This window comes from Thermobia domestica, chromosome 10 (assembly GCF_964235325.1).
Source record: "Thermobia domestica chromosome 10, izTheDome1.hap1.1, whole genome shotgun sequence".
Lineage (NCBI taxonomy): Eukaryota > Metazoa > Arthropoda > Insecta > Zygentoma > Lepismatidae > Thermobia > Thermobia domestica.
The window spans coordinates 87,052,494-87,075,862 of record NC_137463.1 but is presented as its reverse complement, the minus strand read 5'-3'; the positions used below and the strand labels follow the sequence as shown (position 1 = coordinate 87,075,862).

The 23,369-nt window shown below is 32.1% G+C and overlaps 1 protein-coding gene across 1 annotated transcript in view; it reads left to right on the top strand.

Annotated features, from left to right (window-relative positions):
- The window catches only part of emp (epithelial membrane protein), a gene marked incomplete in the record, with an annotated part of 264,557 nt that extends 253,119 nt beyond the window's left edge, over positions 1 to 11,438 (top strand). Inside the window, 3 exon segments of the mRNA XM_081728188.1 lie at positions 282 to 403; positions 2,886 to 3,011; positions 7,851 to 11,438. Of these exon segments, the coding sequence (XP_081584314.1) occupies positions 282 to 403; positions 2,886 to 3,011; positions 7,851 to 8,210 (608 nt within the window).
- Positions 11,439 to 23,369: the final 11,931 nt, after the last annotated feature.

The following is a 23,369-nucleotide window of genomic DNA, read 5'->3' as shown; positions in this document are numbered from 1 at the left end:
CAGAAATATTTTTTTCTTCATTGAATGAAGTTAAAATTGAGAAAAAACGACACGTTGAAATGACTTGTTGACGTAAAACTATGACAATTTTATGATATGATACCTTCTTTAAACATAAGATGCACGATTATTATTATACTTTTTTCTGGCTATGAAAATATCTTGTTTCCTAATTCTTCATTAAAATATTTATGAAATAATAATAAATTCGTATTGAGTATTGAGTGATATGAATTTTTTTATATATTAACTATAGATGATATTATTTTTTTAAATTTTAGATTCTCCAATTATGTTATCGTTTCCTCATTTCTACCTCGCTGACCCATCCCTTAGAGAAGCTGTAGAAGGCATTAGTCCACCAGAAAAGGAAAAACATCAATTGTTCCTTGATGTCCAGCCAGTAAGTATACTTTTCATTTTCTCTTCATGAAATATTGCATTTTTTGTAATAAATTATTATATGAAACTTGTAATTTTTAATATTTTTATATTCACTGCTGTATACTTATACGATGATATAAGTTCTTGATGTGACATTGTCAGGGTGAAGCATTAGAAATATATCTAATGTAAGTTTTAAGGAGATAATCCTCCCATTTGTAAAATTTAGATTACGTTTAATGTGTACTCAGTCTGAAGTTAAATACTATAGCTTCAATGATTGCTATCATACGTCAATAAGAGAAGTAAGATTTTTTTAATAAGTTTACTTTCAGGTTTCTAAGTTGCATATATTTCAATATAATATTTCCTGAGAAATATACATTTATTCCTTACGACTCCTGTAATAGTGTAAATCTACTATTTTCCACAAGAATTTCGCTAACAATATTCCAGTGTTAACTAGATAGTTCCAATAAAAATTTCATTTGAGCCTTTGTAGTCAGTGGAAGTTTTAGCAGGTAGGCCGGGTAAGCACGATCCTACCCAAAACTTTTGAAAAATATATAAACGCTAAAAAATACTATAAAAAGTAAATATATTTTCTACTATTTATATTAATGGTAGACAATTATTTAACAAATAGCATCAGCTACTACTGTAAAACTAATTTCCTAATGTCATTAATCAATCAAATGTGTATATGTATCCATAAGCCAGCGAGCGCGCCTACCCAAAATTAAAATCCTAAAGCCGCCCCTGTTTGTAATTCTATTTGTTCGCTTCTAATGTTTTTATTTCTTCTTAAAACCTATTTTCTTTCTTCTACTTTGAAAAATTTAATTTATATAGTACCTCAACGCTCTTCTGATGAAACTTAGTGTATTTTCAGCAAGATTATTGAGGATTTTTTTGTCATCTTTCCATGTATGGGAAGAGTAAATAAAAGAAATTTCTCCAATAGCTTTCAAGCGCATGTGTTCTCATTTCTGTTTCAGTATATCCAAATTTACATGGTGAAAAAAAGAACTATAGAAAACAATCAAACTATTTTGTTTATCATGTACAGTTATGTGAACAGTCTAATGAAAGTTATCAATAAAATAATATAGTATGGATAATAAATTTTCCTTACTTACCAGAAAATTTCAGCATTCTTTATACTGTTCTTTTTTAAAGTTAAATTCTTGTTTTAGGAAATGCAATTTCAAATAATATATCTCTTGTATTTCGAAAAGAATTCTCTTAGAAGAGGTATACATTGCTGCATAAATGGGTGTAGCATCGAGGTTTACTACATGATTATAAATTATGCTAGTCTTATTTTAAATACACTGACCCCTACATCCTACTACTTCATTAAATTAGTAGTTCAGTAATATATTATCAATTTCTTAAGATGGTACATATATATATGTAATGATAAAATTTGTACTATTATACTGTATAATCTTTACTATATTTAGATAAAAGAAATTTATTTATTTATTTTTGTTCAATAGTCTAATTCACGAGAAAACGTTGAGTTAGAATGAAACAAATTTTACTCAGTTCGGGCTATATGGGACTATGGGACTTATAATAGCATCTTGAACCCAGAAATTTCAAGAAAAGCATTGGAATGCTTCAAGCGTATTGGGGCCGCGGTGGCTCAGTGGTAGAGCGTTCACCTCTGGTGCTTGGGGTCCCTGGTTTAAACCCTGCTCCCGCCAAGTAAACTTTGTGGTGGACAAACACCGTGTGCGTGGGTTTTCTCGGGGTTCTCCCATTTCTCATAATCCATTCCACCATTTCATTCATTTCTCATAATCACCGTCTCCTTTAGCCTAACCGGCATAACCGTGGGACGTAAAACTCAAAGATTTCATTTCATTTTCATTTAATTTCAAGCGTATTTATCACTTATAAATGCTTCAATCATGTTTGTTACCTATTTGTGTCAAGAGGCCTTTTCTTCTCCTAATGTCATGTAATAAATATGAAAAAGAAAAGAAAGCTTTGTTTGGGAATCAGATCTAAGACTGATTGTCACTAAAATTGTTCATGATTTAAGTGTTTCCTTATATTAAGTACTCCATTTTACGAATTTAAATTAGAACATATTGATCTACTCTTACATTAAGTTGTTTAGGTGTTGACTGAAATGAAGCATTATTTCTTTCTTTCGAACTTTCTTATGCTTCCTTTATTATATGATAATTTCTTATTCCAGAACAGTGTACAACCATTACAATTACATTGTGTTCATTATAATTTAATCTTTTAGCCATTAATTTAAAGAGTTCATGAAACAACCCTCTAATAAATTAAAAAAGCTACGTAACTAGGGCATTTTAAAAGCTCAATTTTATATTCTTCCCACGTTGAATTTTATACTGACTCATAGTAAAGATCCATGTTTTAAAGAGACATGGGAGACATATTTGATGTGTAGAAACTTTGAACAATGTTTGTCTGATATGAACTGCAACAAGTAACATCTTGTATTCCTGTGATTTCAGCAAATGGGTACCACGATGAGTGCCAAAGCAAGAGTACAGATTAATTTGGCTGTCAGTCAGGTAGTGGATATCAAGCAAGTTGCAACTTTCCCAGATATCGTGTTCCCAATTCTCTGGTTTGAAGACGTAAGTTAATACGTATTTACTAACTTGAATGCTTATAACGAGTTAATTGTAGTTTGAGGTTGTTAGTTATTTATACATAAATGGATATTGGTTTCAGTTGTTGAGAAATTTACAGATTTTGAAATTATTACTTAAATGTTGCAATGCAGTATTTTACAACATTTAAGAAATGAGGTAAATTAAATGTCAGATGCATGTTGATGTCTGATTTTATATGTTTATTAAAACTTAAAAAAATAATATTAATTAATAGAATAATTAATTAATATTATTCAAGTTTTTTCTGTAGAAATCACATTTGGATGAACGAACTAATGTTAATGTCGACACTTTAAAAATATCATTGAAACTTATTCAGTATTTACTATTGAAAAGGTTGTAACACATAAAAATTAAAATTTTCAGGAGGTTTTTAATGCTACAATTTTATTATATCTTGAAACTATAGATGGTTTCTTTTGAGGCTGATGCATGGTAGGAAACTACTTTAAATTGAGAGAAAATTCTTATTCTCATGTTTTACAATTGTGTATGAAAAGACGGTTACAACTTTCTTACCAATGGATATTCAATTAAATATCTCGTTATGAATATGAATTCAAATGCCTCCATTTTTGAATCTCGGAGTCAAATATAAAATTACTATGCGTCGGTATGAAGAAGTTGTTTAATTTTGAAGAATGCGAATTTTGTATGCATTTTTACTTGGAACATTTCAAAGTATACTTAGAAATATCACCGTTAAATAATATGAATAAGACACAATGTTATACAATGCAAGTTCAATACGTCTGCTTCTGCCTCTCAATTGTAGTCGTATGTATCCTATACTGCCGAGCAGCGAAATTATCTCCATATTTACAGACCCTCCTTTCATTTTAAACAGATGGAGTGAAAAGAATCGTGATTCAATAAAGATTCTGGTCAGTTGCTTGACCACCTTTATTTTTTAAAATTTTATATACCATTACTATATATATTGGCAGCACAAAATTGTTTTCAGAAAATTGTAATTCTAGGTCGTTTGTGAGTGGGACTATTTTTAGTGAGCAGCTAGTGTCAATGAATTACTTTACAGTCGCTAGTGTAAACTTGTATTTCTTAGAACTGGATTATTCGAAAGTATTGCAACTAACACCATTATCTTCAGCACTCTACCTTCTTTAATTTTGTCTGTTAGCATAAAAAGCCTTAATTGAACCCTAATATGAAAAGTGCTCCCCAAGTTTAGTATCGAAATTTAACAAATCCCACTTTTTAGAACTGAAGTTTATAATGAAAGGGTGAAGTATAAAAGTTGATTTTGTATTACAATTACATATGGAACTAAACTAAATATAACTAGAGTAACAACACTGATAAGTACTTCCTACAATATTTATGATTAAGATAGTAGTTTATCTGTATTCTAACAACGTCAGAGCAAACTTTATTTTCATCATGACATTTTCTTAAAATTCGTTTCGCTATTTCCACAGTTTTCTCAGCTAGACTATTTGATTTCGGGTATCTCGGGTTACTTATTACAATAGAGATCTCCCAATCGTTTGCAAATTGCAAACATTTCCTTGAGCAAACGACTTATTATCATATATAACAGCTTTAGGTATACTATGAGTGGAAAATACAATTTTGAGTTTATTGATTATTTCAGTAAATGTTTTCGACTTCAAAGGAATCATTTCTAAGCACTTTGAATAATAATCCATCAATATCAGATGCGATTTTACACAAAATTCCAATATATCAATAACAACCTTCTCAAATGGTAATTCCGGTATGTTATGATATATTAAGGTTTCCCTGCAATTTGATGTTCTATTTTTTTCCATAATGTCCATTTTAGCATCGAGTTTTCAATGTCAGTCGTTAAGCCTGGCCAGTACTTGATCTGGTTTACCCTAGCTTTTGTTTTCATGACCCCAAAATTACCTTTATGTAATTGATCCAACATATGTTTTCCTAAACTTCCTACATGTAAATACAAGACTATCTTTCATTGTTAAGTCTTGATGCAACTTTTAGTAGTGTTTAACATCATTATCATCATCTAAGCTTTAATTATTTGCCCACTCCTTATGATGTAAACTTACCAGTTTAGTAAGCACCGTATCTGTGTTGCTTGTAAAAGTTCTTGCTTACGTTTTTCGCTTGCTTGTCTCATACATTGTAATCTTTTCAATGGTATTTGTGCTACACTTTTGTTCGTTATTGATAAAGTGGTTTATGATCATTTTAATCTGTCACGCTTCTACCATAGATATATGTGTGAAATTTTTGTATCCCGTGTAAGATACTAAGTAGTTCCTTTTCAATTTAAGCATAATTTTCTCAGTATCCGTTCTACATGAACTAAAAAAACTGTTTGATGCCCTTCTTGTATCAAACAACAACCTAGACCTGCACTTCACGAATCACATTGTAACACTATTTCTTTATTACTGTCAACATTAGCTAGCACAGGCGAGTTTGACACTTTTCTTTTCACCTCTTTTAAACACTCAGAGTATTTCGGTAACCATTACCACTCAGTGTCTACCTTCAACAATTTACGTAATGGGGCAGTTGACGCTGAATAGTTTTGAATAAATCTATTTAGATAGTTTATCGTTCTCAAAATTTTTTGCAGTTCTTTCTCGTATCTTGATTCTTTTAGTTCGGTAATTACTTTAATCATGTCAAGATTTGGTTTCATTCTTTCCTTGCAAAATGTATCCAAAATACTTAACCTCACTAACCTTGTACTGAAATTTCTTAGGGTTAAATTTTACATTTAATAGTTTTCTAGTCCTATCAAACACCTATTTCAGAATTTTATCGTGTTCTTCCGTATCTGCGGCAATTAACAAATTGTCAAAATACATTACTGTACCCTTAATGTCTCCAAAATATGTCTCACTTAGTTTTTGAAAAACCTTTAGAGAAACTGAGAAATTTCCAACAACCAAATGGTGTACTAAATGTGCACAACTTACTAGATGGTTCATCTAATTCAACACAGTAAATATCCACTTTTTTTCAGCAAAGCACACTAAACGGATTTTTATTACTTAGAGCTAGTTTCTTCCACAGTAAAAATGAGTGCATGGTTTCTCTTAATAGCTTTGTTTAAATCTTGTGAATATAAACACAACCTTAGTAACTTATTTGTTTTTTCTAATACTAGTAGTAAAACCAAATAAGTAATTAAGGTTGTGTTTATAATAGTAGAAAAACCAAATAAGATTATTTATCCAGCTTTTTGGATTTTCTTCTTTACAAATTATTTCATCTATTTCTAGTAGTTTTTCTAATGTTTCTCTTAGTTTAGGCTTAATAGCTAAAGGAACTCTTTTGGGCCAATGTGCAATAGGCGTTACATTATCATTTAGGTAATAGGCGATTATTATCATTTATCATTTTGCAATAGGCGTTACATGTGAATTTTATATGTATACTTTCCTACACCTTCAAAGACATCCTTATCATTAGCTATCACATAATTTTTGTTAGTTACTTTAACAGGCTTTACTTTGATTCTCTGAATTAATTCCAGCTTGGTACATGCATCAATACCAAGTAAAGGCTTCATCGATTACAAAAAAAAAAAAAATAAATAAATAAATAAAATAAAATAAAATAAAATAAAATAAATAAAATAAAATAAAATAAAAAAAACGAAGTAACCTTGTCCTAAATGAACTGAACAATTTAATTTTACTACGTACAATGGCTTAATTTTAGCACTATTGTACATTTCTAACACCAAATTTTTTGGGATATATTTTAGGCCTAACCAAACATTTATTTAATATTTGCAAAAGTAATACCTAAATCTCAGCTCGTGAATCTAGTTTGAATGTAATATTTACCTTCTACACCGATTGTAATTACTAATGGTTAATTAATATGAACAACTTCGTGTTTACTACTTATTAATACTTAATTAACATGCCAACTATGCATCATAACATACTCTCTCAAACTTAGCTGTCATCCTGCTATGCAGTGTTGTTAGATATCTACATTACAATACATATACTACTAATGTTGCCAGTCACATACACTACAGTATGTATGTGTTTATTTAGAAAATAATATAAATCTTTATTTCCAGTAACATAATAATAAATTACCATTTCCTAATAAGTTAACATCTATCATCAAAAGTACTAGTCAAATAACTATTTAAAAAAAACTTAAAAGATTTGTAAAGTGAATCAAGTTTATTATAAAATATAATTGAAAATAGTGATTACTGTAAGATTATATTAAATTCGTATGAACTGTAATCCATGAAAATTTTTAAGTATGTATTTGAGTATTGGAATATGCTTATAGCATGTTGAAACTTGAAATATCAAATTTATAATTTATTACTATTAAATAGCATAATAATAATAATAATATGTGATAGTCATTAATTACACGAATAAAGTGATTGCTCCTGTTTATGTGCTTAAATTAAATTCATAAACTCGTTTTAAATTTATCTGATATTGTTTGATATGCTACAGTAGAAGCTATTGTAAAAGAAATAAATGTATAGTCTGAATACCAAAGTGCACGAATTGAAAGTTAATAATGAAAACTATGCGAATTTAAATTCAAATGAACACTCACATAAGTTTTTTTTAATTAAATAAGTAAACAAAACTAAACAATTGTAGTGAATAAATAAATAATATGTATGGTATAAATTCCTAAAAGATATATTTTTTTTTGTTAAAAATGAATTTCAACATCTATTATAAAATTATTAAGTAAATAGTAAATTTTACACGCTTGGTATATTACTTCCTTCCTTATTCTACGATGTGATTTACACAATTAATAAAATCACTTTTCTTGTTTTCACAGGGCATCGAAGTTCTCCCAGATGAGGTGACCGATCTTTTATTTTTGGCCACTCACGCCCCGCCCATCGCAAAAGCTGCCATTTCATACGGCCTTTTCGCTCTTGGTGGTCTTCTTCTCATCATATCCGTCGGGTGTATCATCAGACACAGTGGCAGACAGGAAACGTTAAACCTTGAAAGCACTAGCCACTATCCTGTTGAGAAGAACGGCCATACCAAAGACAGAAGCACTGCAAATGGCCATCAGCACAAACTCCAGCTCACTCAAAACAGCTATCCTCCAACTAACGGAAAGAAGGACACAATGGAAACCCTAAATCCCGCCTTTATAGAAGCTCCAGAATCTGGAGTTACTTCTTAGGATAATTACGTGTTCTTATATTTTTTATCCTGCTGCAGGGACTTCTTAAAATATAAATATGTGATGAAGTATGTGGTAGATGTATGTCTACCGAATTCCGAGAAGCAATAGACATTTAATTTCTTTTTGTTTTAGAAAGAAACAGTAAAATGAAAAGTAGTGACACTTGGTATGATATGACATTCCTACCCTTCAGATACCTTCCACTCCTCCTGGAGATAGAAAGTAGAGTAATGAACAAACAAACAATTTTTTTTCCATGACAAAAAATGTATACAGCATGGAGCGTGGAACTGAAGGATATCCTGTGATATGGATATTTTAAGGAACATGCATGGCAAAGAACTACGAAGATAATGAAGGATCCTTTTTAACATTTACTGTGGTCATATCTGGGTATTTTTTTCATGTTCTTATATCTTTTTAGAGAAAAGAAGAAAAATTTTAGTTTTCCTCATTTTAATTTGGTAAATATGTTTCAGTATTTGGTGCTACATTTCATCCGTGTGTGTGAGTGTGGAAAATGTGTGTATACTTTCCCATTGAGGGTTACGTACGCACAAAGAATTTTTGTGAGCTGTGAAGTATTGCAATTTAGTATTTTTATGCGTTCTTTAACGTAAATTAAGATGAGACGATACCATAATGTTTCGATACTTGATATTAATATCTATTTCTAACTTTTAATATTTGATTCCCGATACTTTTCTAAGCCATAAGGTTTCTTTGCTCAGTTTAAAATTCTTCATATATTGTCTTTTAAAATTCATCTGCTTTGTTATAACCATTAGCCATTTATATAAATTTTGAATCTTGATTTATAATCTTTCGTATATATACGTTATTTATAAACTTTTTACACATCTTGAATAAGGATATTCGGAAGATAACTAAAGTAATAATATTAATCATATCAATCTGAACTTACTGCCACTGCCTTTTGAAATAATGTCACAATGCTTTTATTGAGAAACACAAGAATTTTCACTACCGGGACCAATTCGGCTCCTCTATTTGTCACTTTTAATCCTGTTACACTGCAAAGTCGCTCAGGTAAGATCACTATTGGCGATATTCACAATTATCCCATTCCATAGTTTAGCTTTATTTGTGTAAGTGTTAATTAAGTTTTATTAATATAATATTCATATTCTGTATTTAAGGTCTCTATAACAATGGCTTGCAAGTATCGTGGTGTAGAAAGTATTGAGAATTTTTTTCTTATAGAAGTATAAATCTAAGAGATAGTTTGAAAGTATCGAGATATTGCAAGTATCGGTAACTCATCGGTAAACTAGGTAAGGAAGTTGTTTTATTTGTCAGGATGCCAGTTATTTTTTTCCCACAATTTCTTCGTCTCTCTGTCTGCTTTTACAAACTTACCAACAAAGTAATTATTTTTTTATAAAAGATAGATAGAGATCTCTATATTTGGTAGTTTATATTTTCAAAGAATGTAATTAACTTTATATAACAACAATGTTCTTCCGTATACACGTTTTTTAGAGCAATTATACTGTATTGCAATGTTTTTTAAAAAATAAGTTGTTATCTAAGATTTCTAGAGAACATCTACGTTGTTATGAAACATTTTTAAATTTAAACTTTTTGTGTGTATATTTTAAACTTGTATATAAATATAAATATTAAAAAAATAAAAATACTTTAGAAATAATTTGTTTCTTAAGTGGGAACTGTGCCTTCAATATGTCAGTACAATTGTCAGCAAGTATAATGGCTATATTTTTCCGTCAACAACAAAAATGGATTTTACAATTACGATGTTAATAAGAGTTTTTCTTTTTAAAAAAAAAAAAAAAAGAAGAGAGTACTTCCAAAATTCATATTAGTTTCCTTATTTTGTACTTAGTTGAAAATAAATCTTAAGGTTTGATCAGTTTGAATGTAGTAAGTACAACATGTACTTAATCATATAATTTTGGCATTACACAGCAGAAACATTGTAGAATGTTTCTTGTTGAAACTGTTTAAAATATAACATTTAAAAAAAAAAATCTTTAAATCATGTTAATGGGCAGATAGTAAAACTATTTGCCATAATAATAGTTAATGTAATAAATATGTGAAAATATTGGGACAAGTTGTTAATGTGTTATATAAGTATATATATATATATATATATATATTATTGTTAGTGTTCACTATTATCAAAAATTGAAATAAAGGAAAGTTGTTTTGTTCAGAGTATTGTATATAATGAGTGGATTCTGAATGCAACGTCAGAGCATAACCTATTTTGTTGTGTTTTGGTGTATATACACGGTGTGTTATTGACAAAGATTGTGATAATGTGTTTGATTGGAGAAGATACTGTACAGATGTGGTATTGAACGTACAAAGAAAGAAGAATTGTTAAACCATATCAGGTGCCTTCTTGTGGAAGAAGACTGTACTTTCATTTCCCACTTTTTCATATGTTATTAAAGTTATACTTTTAGTTAAATATATAGATATATATATAAAGAAGAAAAATATTTCCATTTACATGTACAGTTATAGAAGCCAGTAGAATTCTATGTTAAAGCGTGCTATTGTTTTTAATTGTGTGTACGAACTGTTACGTTGAAAGTTCCTACAAATCTACAAGTAGGAAAATTATTTTAATTCTATAGTATTCATTCCAGTTCAAAATGAAAAAAATAATTTGGCCATAAATGTTGGTTTATATATATATCATCTACGTACATATATATGGTTTATATAAATACGAGTAATTAATTCCGAAGTCAAATTTAGTATATGTAAAGAAAGAAATATATTGCTCATATCAAGTTTATATTAAAATAATTGTGTAGAATATAATAAGTTTTTTAAGGTTAAAAATTTAGAATTCCATATCAAATATGAAAATATCTGAGAGTAATTAGCGGTGCTATAGTTACATTGTTTAAAAAATGACGCAAATATTTTAATAATTGTCATCTTTGTTGACGTTTTATTAAAATAATTGTCATAACAATAATGTTTGTTACATATACTCTAAAAGTATTGTGCAATAAGGCTATGGTCTTACCGGAATGACAATACGCAATTCTATACATTTTTTTAAATGTATGTACGCTTGAAGCAAAAATGAAGATAATGCCTTAAGATCAAAAATATGTACAGGTAATCAGTAAAGACCATGGCTTAAACGTTGTATATTTCTCAAAGTCTTTTAGTTTGCTGTAAATTTTTAAAAAAGAATAATAAAAAAGAATGTGGTAATTAGTTTTCTTTTTATTATTTTTTTCTATACTTTCAAATACTTAGCATCAGTATTAACAGACCAAAATCATATTCACGAAGAAATTAAATGTCGACTAAAAGCAGAGAATTCGTGTTATTGTTCAGTTCAAAACCTTTTGTCATGGCGAAGTCTGTCGAGGAATTTGAAGCTTAAAATATATAAAATGATAATCATGCCTGTTGTGCTGTAAGGTCGTGAAACATCGTCGCTTGCTCTGAGAGAAGAACAAAGATTGAAAGTGTTTGAGAACAAGATCCTAAGACAAATATTCGAACCCAAGAGGGATACAAAGTAGAAACTGGATCCAGTTGGCTAAGGATAGAGGTCAATGGAATGTATCAACTTGAAAACAACACAAATCATCAATCTTCAAGTACTTGTTCCTCAATATAATTGCTTTTTTTTAACTACTCATGAGTTGTAGACTTTATCAAAAATCCATATTGAGAAGATGAATTTTTAATTTAGATTAAATGAAAAAAAAAAGCATGTTGCTCACCTCTGTCTAAAGAAGATTAACTCGTGCTTTAGTGCGTTTCTCTTTTGTTTATCAAAGATTCTACAAGTGCATTTCACAATAATTCCAAATATTGCAAGTGCTATTCTTTCTTTTACAAATCAAAATATTAGGAATAGAATATTAGAATAATTCCTATTATCTACTATTACTATTATCTCTAATTTGTCGTAATTTTATGATACAAACCATTACATAAATTTCCATATTGATATCAGTTCTACATAAACATCTTTTAGATTAGCAATACTAATAATATATTACGGAAGAAAACAAACGTTAGTTTAAAGCACAATATTCTTCGCACTATAAAACTCAGAACAAGATACAATCTTCCACTGCACGATGCAAATAAACAAATAAAAATAAAAATAAATAATGAACAATTTATTGTTTTTTGCTTAAAAAGGGTGAACATGGTAACAAATTCTTTTCAAAACATTTGGGAGATAAATTCTAGTGAAGGAAATAAATTTGTAGGTAAAGTAAGGGTACGGAAAAGAATCAACGAATGCTTATTAAAGAATTTATTGAATGAAGAGAATAGTTGGAATCGGCCCCAAAGAAACCTATGAACACGATGCTGTCTGCCACATTGTCATATAACCTGGAGTCTAACCAAAAACCTTAGCATTAGAGTGCCTTATCACTGACCCATCGTGTCCATTTTTTTTAAAAAAAAAAGTGTAAAGTCGAAGTCAATTTTGCTTTGAGTTATGAGTCTCGTATTTCTGACTAATAATAATAATAATAATAATAATAATAATAATAATAATAATAATAATAATAATAATAATAATAATAATAATAATAATAATAATAATAATAAAGGAAACACTTCTCCGGGTCCTGACAATATCCCTTATTATATAGTTAAAGCCTGTAGTATCGAACTGTCAACTGTTGTCACAAATATACTTAATGCATTCCCTAGAAGTGATGAGTTTTCTTCAATGTGAAACAATTATACATTATACCAGTTCACAAAACAGGTGATCATAAAAGTATAAAAAAAATATAGGCCGATATACATTAGTCAATGCATTTTGCAAGATATTTGTAATTATAATACACAAACAAGTTACAACGTAATTTTAAATGGCCTAATTCTTTCAATGATGATTATGATGTGGTGTTCTGCCCGAAGGTAGGTGTTTGACCCGAAGGTTCCTGGGTAAGGTAAACTCATGGTAGTTTGCCATTGCCTTCCATGTGGTAATGATGATGTACTAAGGACGGGACCTACAGTTTAACTTGGGATCCGACCTTCTTGTGTCCCCACCGGTAATCGAACCTGGGACCCCTTGAGAACAAGGCAACGAGCTTAACTACTCACCAATTGGAACACATTTTCTCAATACTATCATGTAATTTATTCATGTAGTTTTAATTTACTGTTCGGAGAAAATGCTTTCTATTAATTCTTAAGATGTCTGTCTGTAGCACTTTTCAACCCGATAACCATAATATATAAAACATGAAATTTTAATATAATTTAAAGCTCTCAAAAAAGTGATCAAAATGGCCTATTCCAGGTCCCAAGGTCACACCTGAGCTGAGACATGGAGGTGCAAAGTTCCCATAAGAACAAAATGGGTGCATTTTTAAAATAATCGAATACGAGCAATATTAGAGTTGAATTCATAGTTTTTTTTGGAGTAGCTGAGATGAATATTGACAATTTAATCCAATTCAACTTTAAGGTCATACTCCACTCCCCAGGGAGGGAGCGAGATTTTAAAACTAATCGAAAACGAAGATATTAGTCTTGAATTCATAGTTTTCGAAATCACTGAGTTTAACGGTATCAGTTTTCATGATGTTCAAGTTCATTCTTAGCCCTTAGGGTAGGGTAGGAGAGGATAACTTTTAAAAATAATCAGATAAGCTAGTTAATTAGTAACTACTGTAATTAGAGCGACGGGACAGCGAGGTGCTACTTTTAAATGTTACTTTATTGTGAATCTTAAAAAAAAAATCCAAAATGTTTTCGCCCCCTAAATTCTGCCGCCTTATGTTCGAGGACAGAATAGCACTTACTTAAATACGGGCCTGCATGTACTAACAAAACCCAACACTACGTGCATAAAGCTGAACAAATGAAGGATTTAGGCATAGCACTTGGCAGAAATATGAAATTTAGCTATCATATTAATGATATATTCCAAGGTACTAGAAGAATAGTAAGTTTCATTTTTAAACAATACTCGAAGTTTAAAAATACCAGCTTATATGTATAAATATACAAGATATTTGCAAGATCAAGACTAGAGCTTGTAGTCCAGGTAAATTGTTGTTGAACTGGGAAAATACCTGAGGAAAACGACGGTGAAAAGACTACCACTCTCCGACGTGAGGTAAAGCCGCTATGGAGAATTTTCCAATATGGTCGCCATTCGTTACTACTATTCGCAAAGTCTCACTTACGCGCCTCCTGGGCCCCTCCTAATTAACATAGAACAATGAGTAATACATCTTTGTAAAGCTTATGGAACGCAGATTCCAACAATGTAATATTGTTTCCCATTTTGCCCACTGATTAGAAGAGGAAGAAGGAGAAATTAAAAAACTCACAAAATCTCGATTTTTTTTCCGAGAATATTTCATTTCTGGCAACACTGTGTGTACAGCAGCGTAATAAAAAACTTATTACATACCTTACACATTTGTGTGTAACATATAACAGCCACTGAGATCTAGGCCGAGGAAGGTGACCCAATATGGGATACCCTTTATGGGCTGTATCACCGATTTCAATAGAGGAAATACGGCCCGGAGACCATTATGAGAATACCTTGCAAACATCCTAATTACCACAGTTTCATGACGTATATATCATTGTAAAGCTTATTAAACACAGATTTCAACTATATAGCATTGATCCTTATTTGACCCACTGAATAGAAGAAGAAGAAGAAGGTTGAAAAGTTACGAAATATTTATTTATTTATCATTGAAAAATTATAATTGTTGTATATGCATGCTGTATCACGGATTTCACTGGAGGAAGTATACCATAGTGTGAGAACACCATGCAATGTAATAGTTGTTCTTCTTTGTTCCAACTGGAAAATTGACTGATAGAAGTAGAATAGGGGCCTTAACAGCCTAACAAATTTAGGTAGAAAAGCACTGAACCACGATCTTATTGTAGTGTATAATTTAGTGTTGACATTTTTTTAATGAAAAATACCTTAGAGGAACGGTGTTGAAAAGTCTACCACTCTCCGAGAGTGCATAGGTCTGCTGTGGTGAATTTTCCAATATTGGCACACGTTTTCTGGTAATTCATATCGTTATATATTGAGGATTGTTCAATATTTGGAAATTTAGTCTTTCATATTAATTGAAAGCAAACTCTTAAACAAGTTTTTTCAAACATTTTTATTACAATATTTTTTTCCCATGGTACACTACAGTTTTATATCCGGTACAGTGTTCAATATTTTCCATGTGTTAGAGTTTTCTTACATTAAAGTTAATATATGCTACCCCTATATGCACTATGTGCACCTATATGTACAATTTAACGTATACGTATTATTTTGAAAATAAGAATTACATTTAGGAGTATAAAGTGTATACAACTATTTTATGTTCTGCTATAGGAACTGTAAAGGAACTAAGCAATGTTTAACACTAAAAAAAAATTAAATTTTCAAAGTTAAATAACATACTTGAGAATATGTCATAAGCAGCCTTAGCAGATATATATATATATATTCGCTTTTATCACTTTTATCTCAATCATCATCCATGTCAACTTTCATAGAATGACAACTTGTACCTCTACAATGAGTGCAAGTATTTGTCTTCTGCATACACACTGTAGGGTAGCACATTGTGTTATGCTGCATTCGCATTTTACAAATTTTAATAAATATAAGGTAACCAAGAAAGTTCTGTTGCTTTTTGTGGAGGTCTGTATCCAGTTAGCCCTCACACTGTGAGTTGAATGCGAATGGAGATAAGGCGAAGGTCAGTTGTTGGTGTGGGTATATTCAACATACTACCTGGTTGTGGCAGTTCAGTTACACAGTGAACTTGCGTAAGGACAGAGTGAACATGGGACCTCCACAGAACGTCATAAGGGCCTGCGTGTATGCTGTACGAGTTCAAATTGGGTCAAACGCCGCTGAAGTCGGGCGGAAGTTATGTAAGGCTTTTGGTGAGAATGTCGCAACTACGCGGACAGTGCAACGGTGGTTTAACAAGTATAAGGACAGGGACGATCCACTCGAAGAGCAGCACATTCCGGAAGACCAACACATTTACAAAATGAAGAGCTTCAAGCTGTAATTGAGGCGAACAGTGGCCAGATATGTGAGGAACTGGGACTACAATTCAGTGTGAGTGGAGGAACCATTCGGAAGCACCTCCATCAACTTGGAAAGCACTACAAGTTGGATCGATCGGTCCCCATGATTTGACTCCGGGCCAGAAGACAACGTGAGCAAACACCTGTGCCTCTGTTGTCTCGTCTGAGGAAGGGGCCGCTTCTGGACAGGGTATTGACATGTGATGAGAAGTGGGTCCTGTACGAAACTTCACGGCACCATTGGTTAGCATCCCATGAACCGGTTCCAAAACAGCTGAAACCAGCACTTCACCAGAAGATAATCCTGTGTGTTTAATGGACTGCTTGCGTCATCGAGCATCGGGAAATGCTACCAGCTGGTTAGAGCATCAATGCAACTGTGTACTATCAGCAATTAAGCCGTGTTCAAGAAAAAAATTAAAACTCTGGAGCACTTATGAATCCTCCTGTTACAGAACAACGCTAAGCCCCACGTGGCTGGAATGTCCTGGGACACCATTCTACGTCTTGCATCTGCCATACTCCCCAGTCATTGCACCGTTCGATTATCGCCTGTTCCATTCCTTGGACAATCACCTTAGAGGACTCCAGTTCAAATCCCTAGTAGAGGTGCGAAATGCACTTGATATCTTCTTCGTTTCACGTCCCAGCAAGTTCTATCGCGATGGAATCTATGGCCTGGTAGAAGGTCGTCGATACTGATGGGGACTATTTTTGATCTTCCAGGTACGTCTTAGATGATATATCGATGTTCGAAGGTGGTGGGTGAAAAAGCGATAGAACTTTCTTGGTTTCCTTTATAATTGGTTGCTAGTGATTGGGCCATTTTCACTGGTGTCGGCGGATGTTCATGACGCAATTCCCATCCTCACTACATGGAAACATTTCATTACCCATCCACTGTTGAACCTGGTGATACACTCATTGACTATGAAATTATGTACGCATTTACTGAGGGAGGTAGTCCTTCCGGTTTCACCTGAGTTGTTGATTTTGTCTCCCTTGATGTAGACATTCGAATCCTCATTTTGTTTAGTGTATCTCCTGAATTTACATCATAAAGATAGACGATGGTTTCGTGATCAGGAATGTGAACTTCTTTCGATTTCTCAGCTGTCTTGAAAACAGCCGCATCTTTCTTAAACATCTCATACCTCTTTAACATTTGGTAGAGTTATATTTCCCTATGCCGTACAGATTTGATGTTTTATCACACCCTATACAGCACGCGCGAAAAGAATGAGAGCAAACTTCTTCACCAAGTTCTGTTAATTTTCTTAATGTCATAGACAGTCTTTGTTTTTACAGTTCTCTTTGGCTCCGGGCAGAGAAAAATATAATGAAACTCATTACTGAAATGATGTATTAACAGGACCAGAAAATCAGTGTCATCACATATAATGGCTGTAGGATACTTACGCGCTAATGCAACATTTTCCATGACGATCATGAGGTCAACATCACCAGAAGCTTGTTTGGCGGTACAGACAGTTTATTGTAAGTTTTGCGAAAGACAAGTCACAAACTCTTATTTATTTGGTTTGTTGGAAAGAAAAAATTCTTTCTTGACAGCAACGCTCATTGAAGGGCTAAAATGTACTTTTAGTCCTTCGAATCCTTTTATTCGCTTTCGATGAATTTCCGACTTTGTTGATAACGTATTTTCATAGCCATAGAAGACAACTGTTAGCGTCCCGTATTTTTTTGAAAACATAGTTTTGATAATTAGGAATTACTTTCTCAAACGTTTGTTTGTTTTTGATTCCAAGGTAGACGATTAAGCAAATGCCCACCATCCATAACATACTGCACATTTTCAGGCAGATTTACTACGATTTTTACTTGCTCAGATATGAATTTAACAAGTTGAGACTTACCAGAATCTCTCATATGCCCGCTTCTGGCAAATAATGAAGGTGGGTACGTGCAGAGCAAAAAGGATTTTTTTTTTTCAAATCAAAGCTAGTTGTTTGAGCACAGAGTGCCAGGAGTTGGAATGGTAGTTCAGGCTCAATGACGAAAGTTTCATCTTTACATTTAACTTTTTCAACGGACTTCATAGCCATCATAAGTTTACTTTTCCTGAAAATATACTCAGTAACTGTTCTATGAGTCATCTCATCAAACTGTAGTGTACCATGAAAAAAAAAAATTGTAATAAAAATATTTGAAAAACTTGTTTAAGAGTTTGCTTTCAATTGTTCCAAATATTGAACAATCCTCAACATATAACGATATCAAGTACTAGGAAACGTGGCGCCAATATTTGAAAATTCAGCACAGCAGACAATGCACTCTCGGAGAGTGGTAGACTTTTCAACACCGTTTCTCTAAGGTATTTTTCATTAAAAAAAAAATGTCAATACTAAATTATACACTACAACAAGATCGTGGTTCAGTGTTCTTTCTACCTAAATTTGTTAGGCTGTTAAGGCCCCTATTCTACTTCTATCAGTCAATTTTCCAGTTGGAACAAAGAAGGACAACTATTACATTGCATGGTGTTCTCACACAATGGTATACTTCCTCCAGTGAAATCCGTGATACAGCATGCATATACAGCAATTATACTTTTTCAATAATAAATAAATAAATAAATATTTTGTAACCTTTCAATCTTCTTCTTCTTCTTCTATCCAGTGGGTCAAATAAGGATCAATGCTATATAGCTGAAACGATGTATACGTCATGAAACTGTGGTAATTAGAATGGTTGCAAGGTGTTCTCATAATGGTCTACCGGTATTTCCTCTATTGAAATCGGTGATACAGCCCATAAAGGGTATCCCATATTGGATCACGTTCCTCGGCGGGGGCGCGGTGGCTCAGTGGTAGAGCGTTCACCTCCGGTGCTTGGGGTCCCTGGTTCGATCCCAGCTCGCGCCGTGTGGACTTTGTGGTGGACAAACACCGTGCTCGTGGGTTTTCTCGGGGTTCTCCCGTTTCCTCCCACTTTCTTCTTTCCACCATTTCACTCATCTCTCATCATCACCGTCTCCTTTAGCCTAACCGGCATAAGCGTGGGACGTAAAACTTAAAGATTTCATTTCATTTCATTTTTATCACCTTCCTCGGCCTAGATCTCAGTGGCTGTTATACATCTTACACACAAATGTGTAAGGTATGTAATAACAAGTTTTTTTTATTACGCTGCTGTACACACAATGTTGCCAGAGATGAAATATTTTCGGAAAAATCGAGATTTTGTGAGTTTTTAAATTTTTTCTTCTTCCTCTTCTAGTCAGTGGACAAAATGGGAAACAATGTTACATCGTTGGAATCTGTGTTCCATAAGCTTTACAAAGATATATTACTCACTGCTCTATGTTAATTAGGAGGGGCACAGGATAGGTAAGTGAGACTTTGCGAATAGTAGTAACGCATGACGACCATGTTGGAAAATTCTCCATAGCGGCCTCACTTCACGTCGGAGAGTGGTAGACTTTTCACCATCGCTTTTCTCAGGTATTTTTCCATAAGAACCCATTAACAGAAATTGTATTGCAATTTATTCGCGGTTGAGTCATTTTTTGACCTAACTTTCCTAGTCTATTGGTGTAATTATTGGAATAGCATTTGTACGTGCAACATTGAAAAAAAAAAGTCGCCCATAAATGATTTTTTAGGCTACTCCAGATATAAGGCCTCTAGATCCCTTGAATCCAAAATGTGTAATTTTAAAGAGAACGGCCAATTCCTTTAATCTAATTTGAAACATCCATTTTTATTCAGTACAGACGCATAAATTTTAAAGTCCGAAAAACATTATTTTATCTATTTTGAGACTAAAAGAATATTTGATATTAATTTGATAAGGAATTATTGTTTAATCTGATACTATTTTATTTTATTATTATTTATTGTTATGGCACAGAAATAAACATTATTATTATTTCATAAAGCATATCTTAAGTAGTAACACGTGCTGAATCTAAGGAATGTTTTACAAATGTTGTAGCCTTGTTATGTTTATGTAGAATTGATATCAAAATCAAAATGTTTACAATTGTTTCTATCATAAAATTATGATAAATTAGAGGTAACAGTACTAATATTTGTAGCTGAATTTTACTATTATTCTTGTGTTTCGTTTCATAACACTTTGACTCGCAACAGAAATACACTAGTAGCACTTGTAAGTTTTATGAAATGAAGCTGTAGAAAATGTGATAAACAAAAGGAAGTCTATATATACACGGTGTATATGTAGATTATTTGAGAGTCTCTACTGTATTTGCTTTCAAAAAGCTCTTTCACTGTGACCCTAAGATTATTTTAGTTACGATTTACATGTTAGCTTAAAAGAGTATATTTTTTCTTTTTCGTATAGCAAGATTTTCTCTCAAATTTTTGACACTCACTTCTTCCTTAGAAAGCTTTGTGCTTGAATGTATAATCTTAAAACATATTTTAGCACACACATTGGTTCGTAACTTAAAAATGAAATCGATTTCGACTTCTCTTTACGTAGACTAGTTGTTGGTTCCAAGCCTGCTGCCCGATGTAACCTACAGGTTAAAATTGTGTATAAATAAAAGCTCTAATGGTTTATTGAATCAAAAGATCCAATATATTTCAATCAAAATTTTTCTTGTAGGCCTTGTATCTGGAGAACTACATATAGTGTAGCCAAATCCAAACTATCACTTAACTCAATATGATGTGCTTATTCGGTGGAAAATAGAAAACTCGATTTAGGGGCCATTCAAAAATTTTGTGGCCCCTGATACAATTGGTCCAAAAGAGCCAATATATTTCAACAAAAAAATTCTTGTAGGCCTTATATCTGGAGAACTACATATAGTGTACCCAAACCCAAACTATCAATATGATGTGCTTATTCCGTAGAAAATACGAAAACTCGATTTAGAGGCCGTTCAAAAATTTTGTGGTCCCTGATTCAAAAACTAATTATTGGTCAAGATCGCAATCTTTTGGTCCATTTGGGGGGCGCGGTGGCTCCGTGGTAGAGCGTTCACCTCTGGTGCTTGGGGTCCCGGGTTCGATCCCGGCCTCCGCCAAGTGAACTTTGTGGTGGACAAACACCGTGCTCGTGGGTTTTCTCGGGGTACTCCCGTTTCCTCCCACTTTCTTCATTCCACCATTTCACTCATCTCTCATCATCACCGTCTCCTTTAGCCTAACCGGCATAACCGTGGGACGTAAAACTAGAGATTTCATTTCATTTTGGTCCATTTTTGGTTTTCCTAATTTTCTTGTGAACATTTGTTTTTCATTTTTGTCACAAACTAGCATATGTTTACACGAAAATTAATGTTCAATCTAAATATGAACAAGGCTCTTATCCTAATAATATTTAGTAAAGCATGTTCAATAACATCACTAATTAAATTGAAACAAGTTGCAATTAAATTGCTACAATGATTTTATGTTGGCAGATTGCCTGCACGCTAGCGACATCTACAGGGACATCAGACAGGGAGGCTGCGTAAGTAACGAAATCAATTAGTGTGACTGTTTACTGACAGGAATTTGTTTGACTAGCAAATTGAGATGTCTCCCGTTTCACAATTAGAATTTTTTGAATCATTTTCGTCATTTCCCAAACATTATAATCGAAATTGAATAGTCTATTTTGGATGTCAGTTTGTAATAGCTGTACCTCTGAATGTATGTAAAATTCGTCGATATTGCCATCTATATCTCCTTATTCCAACAAAATATTATTTCATCTGTAACACCATATAAGTATATGTAGGATTCTATAGTGCTGACACGTGAAAACTAAGATATAACAGTAGATTTACCTTCTCAGGAGCTCTACGAGAAACACAATTTTGCAATGCATATGAAATAGTGCTTTCATAAATAACTTTTGGATAAACTCTCAAATGCACTTATGAATAAATTAAAAGAAAAAGCTATATCTATTAGTAAAGAATAGAAATGATAAAAGTTTGTTGTATGTTTCCTACGCATAGTTAACTTGAGGTATTTGTGTCCTTCTATATATATAGGAAACTTCATATTTAGTGTTCTCTAAGAAGGTAACGCCATAAATAATGTATGAGAATTACAGTATTTATTTATGCCCTTCCTGTCTATATTGGCATTAATAAATTAAAACTTTATTTCTCGATTTAATTCCAATATCCTTTTTGCAATATCTTAAACATTTTTTTTCCTTTCTTGTTTGTAACATATGATTTTTCTCAAATTCTCTACACTACTTTCTTAAAATTCATTTTTGATCTTGAAATGCACACATTTTTACATTGTATTTTCTTTTTATTTTTTTAATTTACTAAACTATTGATGAGAATATGATAACACCAATAATTTCAACATTTTATATTTCATGGTATATAAACTATCAAATCTCAGATATATTTTCAAATTCTTTAATCTTTTTCGTTATATACAAAGAATAAATAAATAAATTAGCATAGAAAATCAATTATTTTCTGGAAAGAGTTGAAGAGAATCATTCAGTATTTGTCTTTTCTTAAATCCGTTTATGTTTAAAATACTCTAATTAGAGATTATTAAAACTATTTTTGACACTCCTGAATGAATGACTACTTCTTCAGTCATTTCATCTTCTTCTTGTACTTCTTCTCAAAGCTACGTTCTCTTTTAAATGTAAAATAATCTAATTCCTATTTTCTTCAGAGAAGTACTAAGGCTACCAATACCTTTCTTTTCTCCAGCTTCTGTTATTTTTTCCCCTTCACTCTTCTCTTTATTCAACCACGTTGCTGAAAACCAATTGTTTCTACATGCATTGAAAAATCACATATTTCTGCCTGTTGTAGAAAGGGTATTTTTCTGTATGATGTACTTCAACTGTTTTTGTTACCTGTTTCATTGAAAGTAAACAATCAATAACATTCTTTGGAAATAAAGAATGCTGCTCTCTAAGGTTCACAGACTGTTGAGTGTTCTTGGATTTGAGTACCGTGGAATGGAATTTCTGATGACACAAACCTACAATCAGCCAATAGGTATTCTGTACTAATATTGAACAGGTATGAGCAAAGTGATCTTCCAATATACAACAAAAATAATGGTTATGTAATGAAGGATAAGTTTCTAGAATGTGTGTGAAAACTTT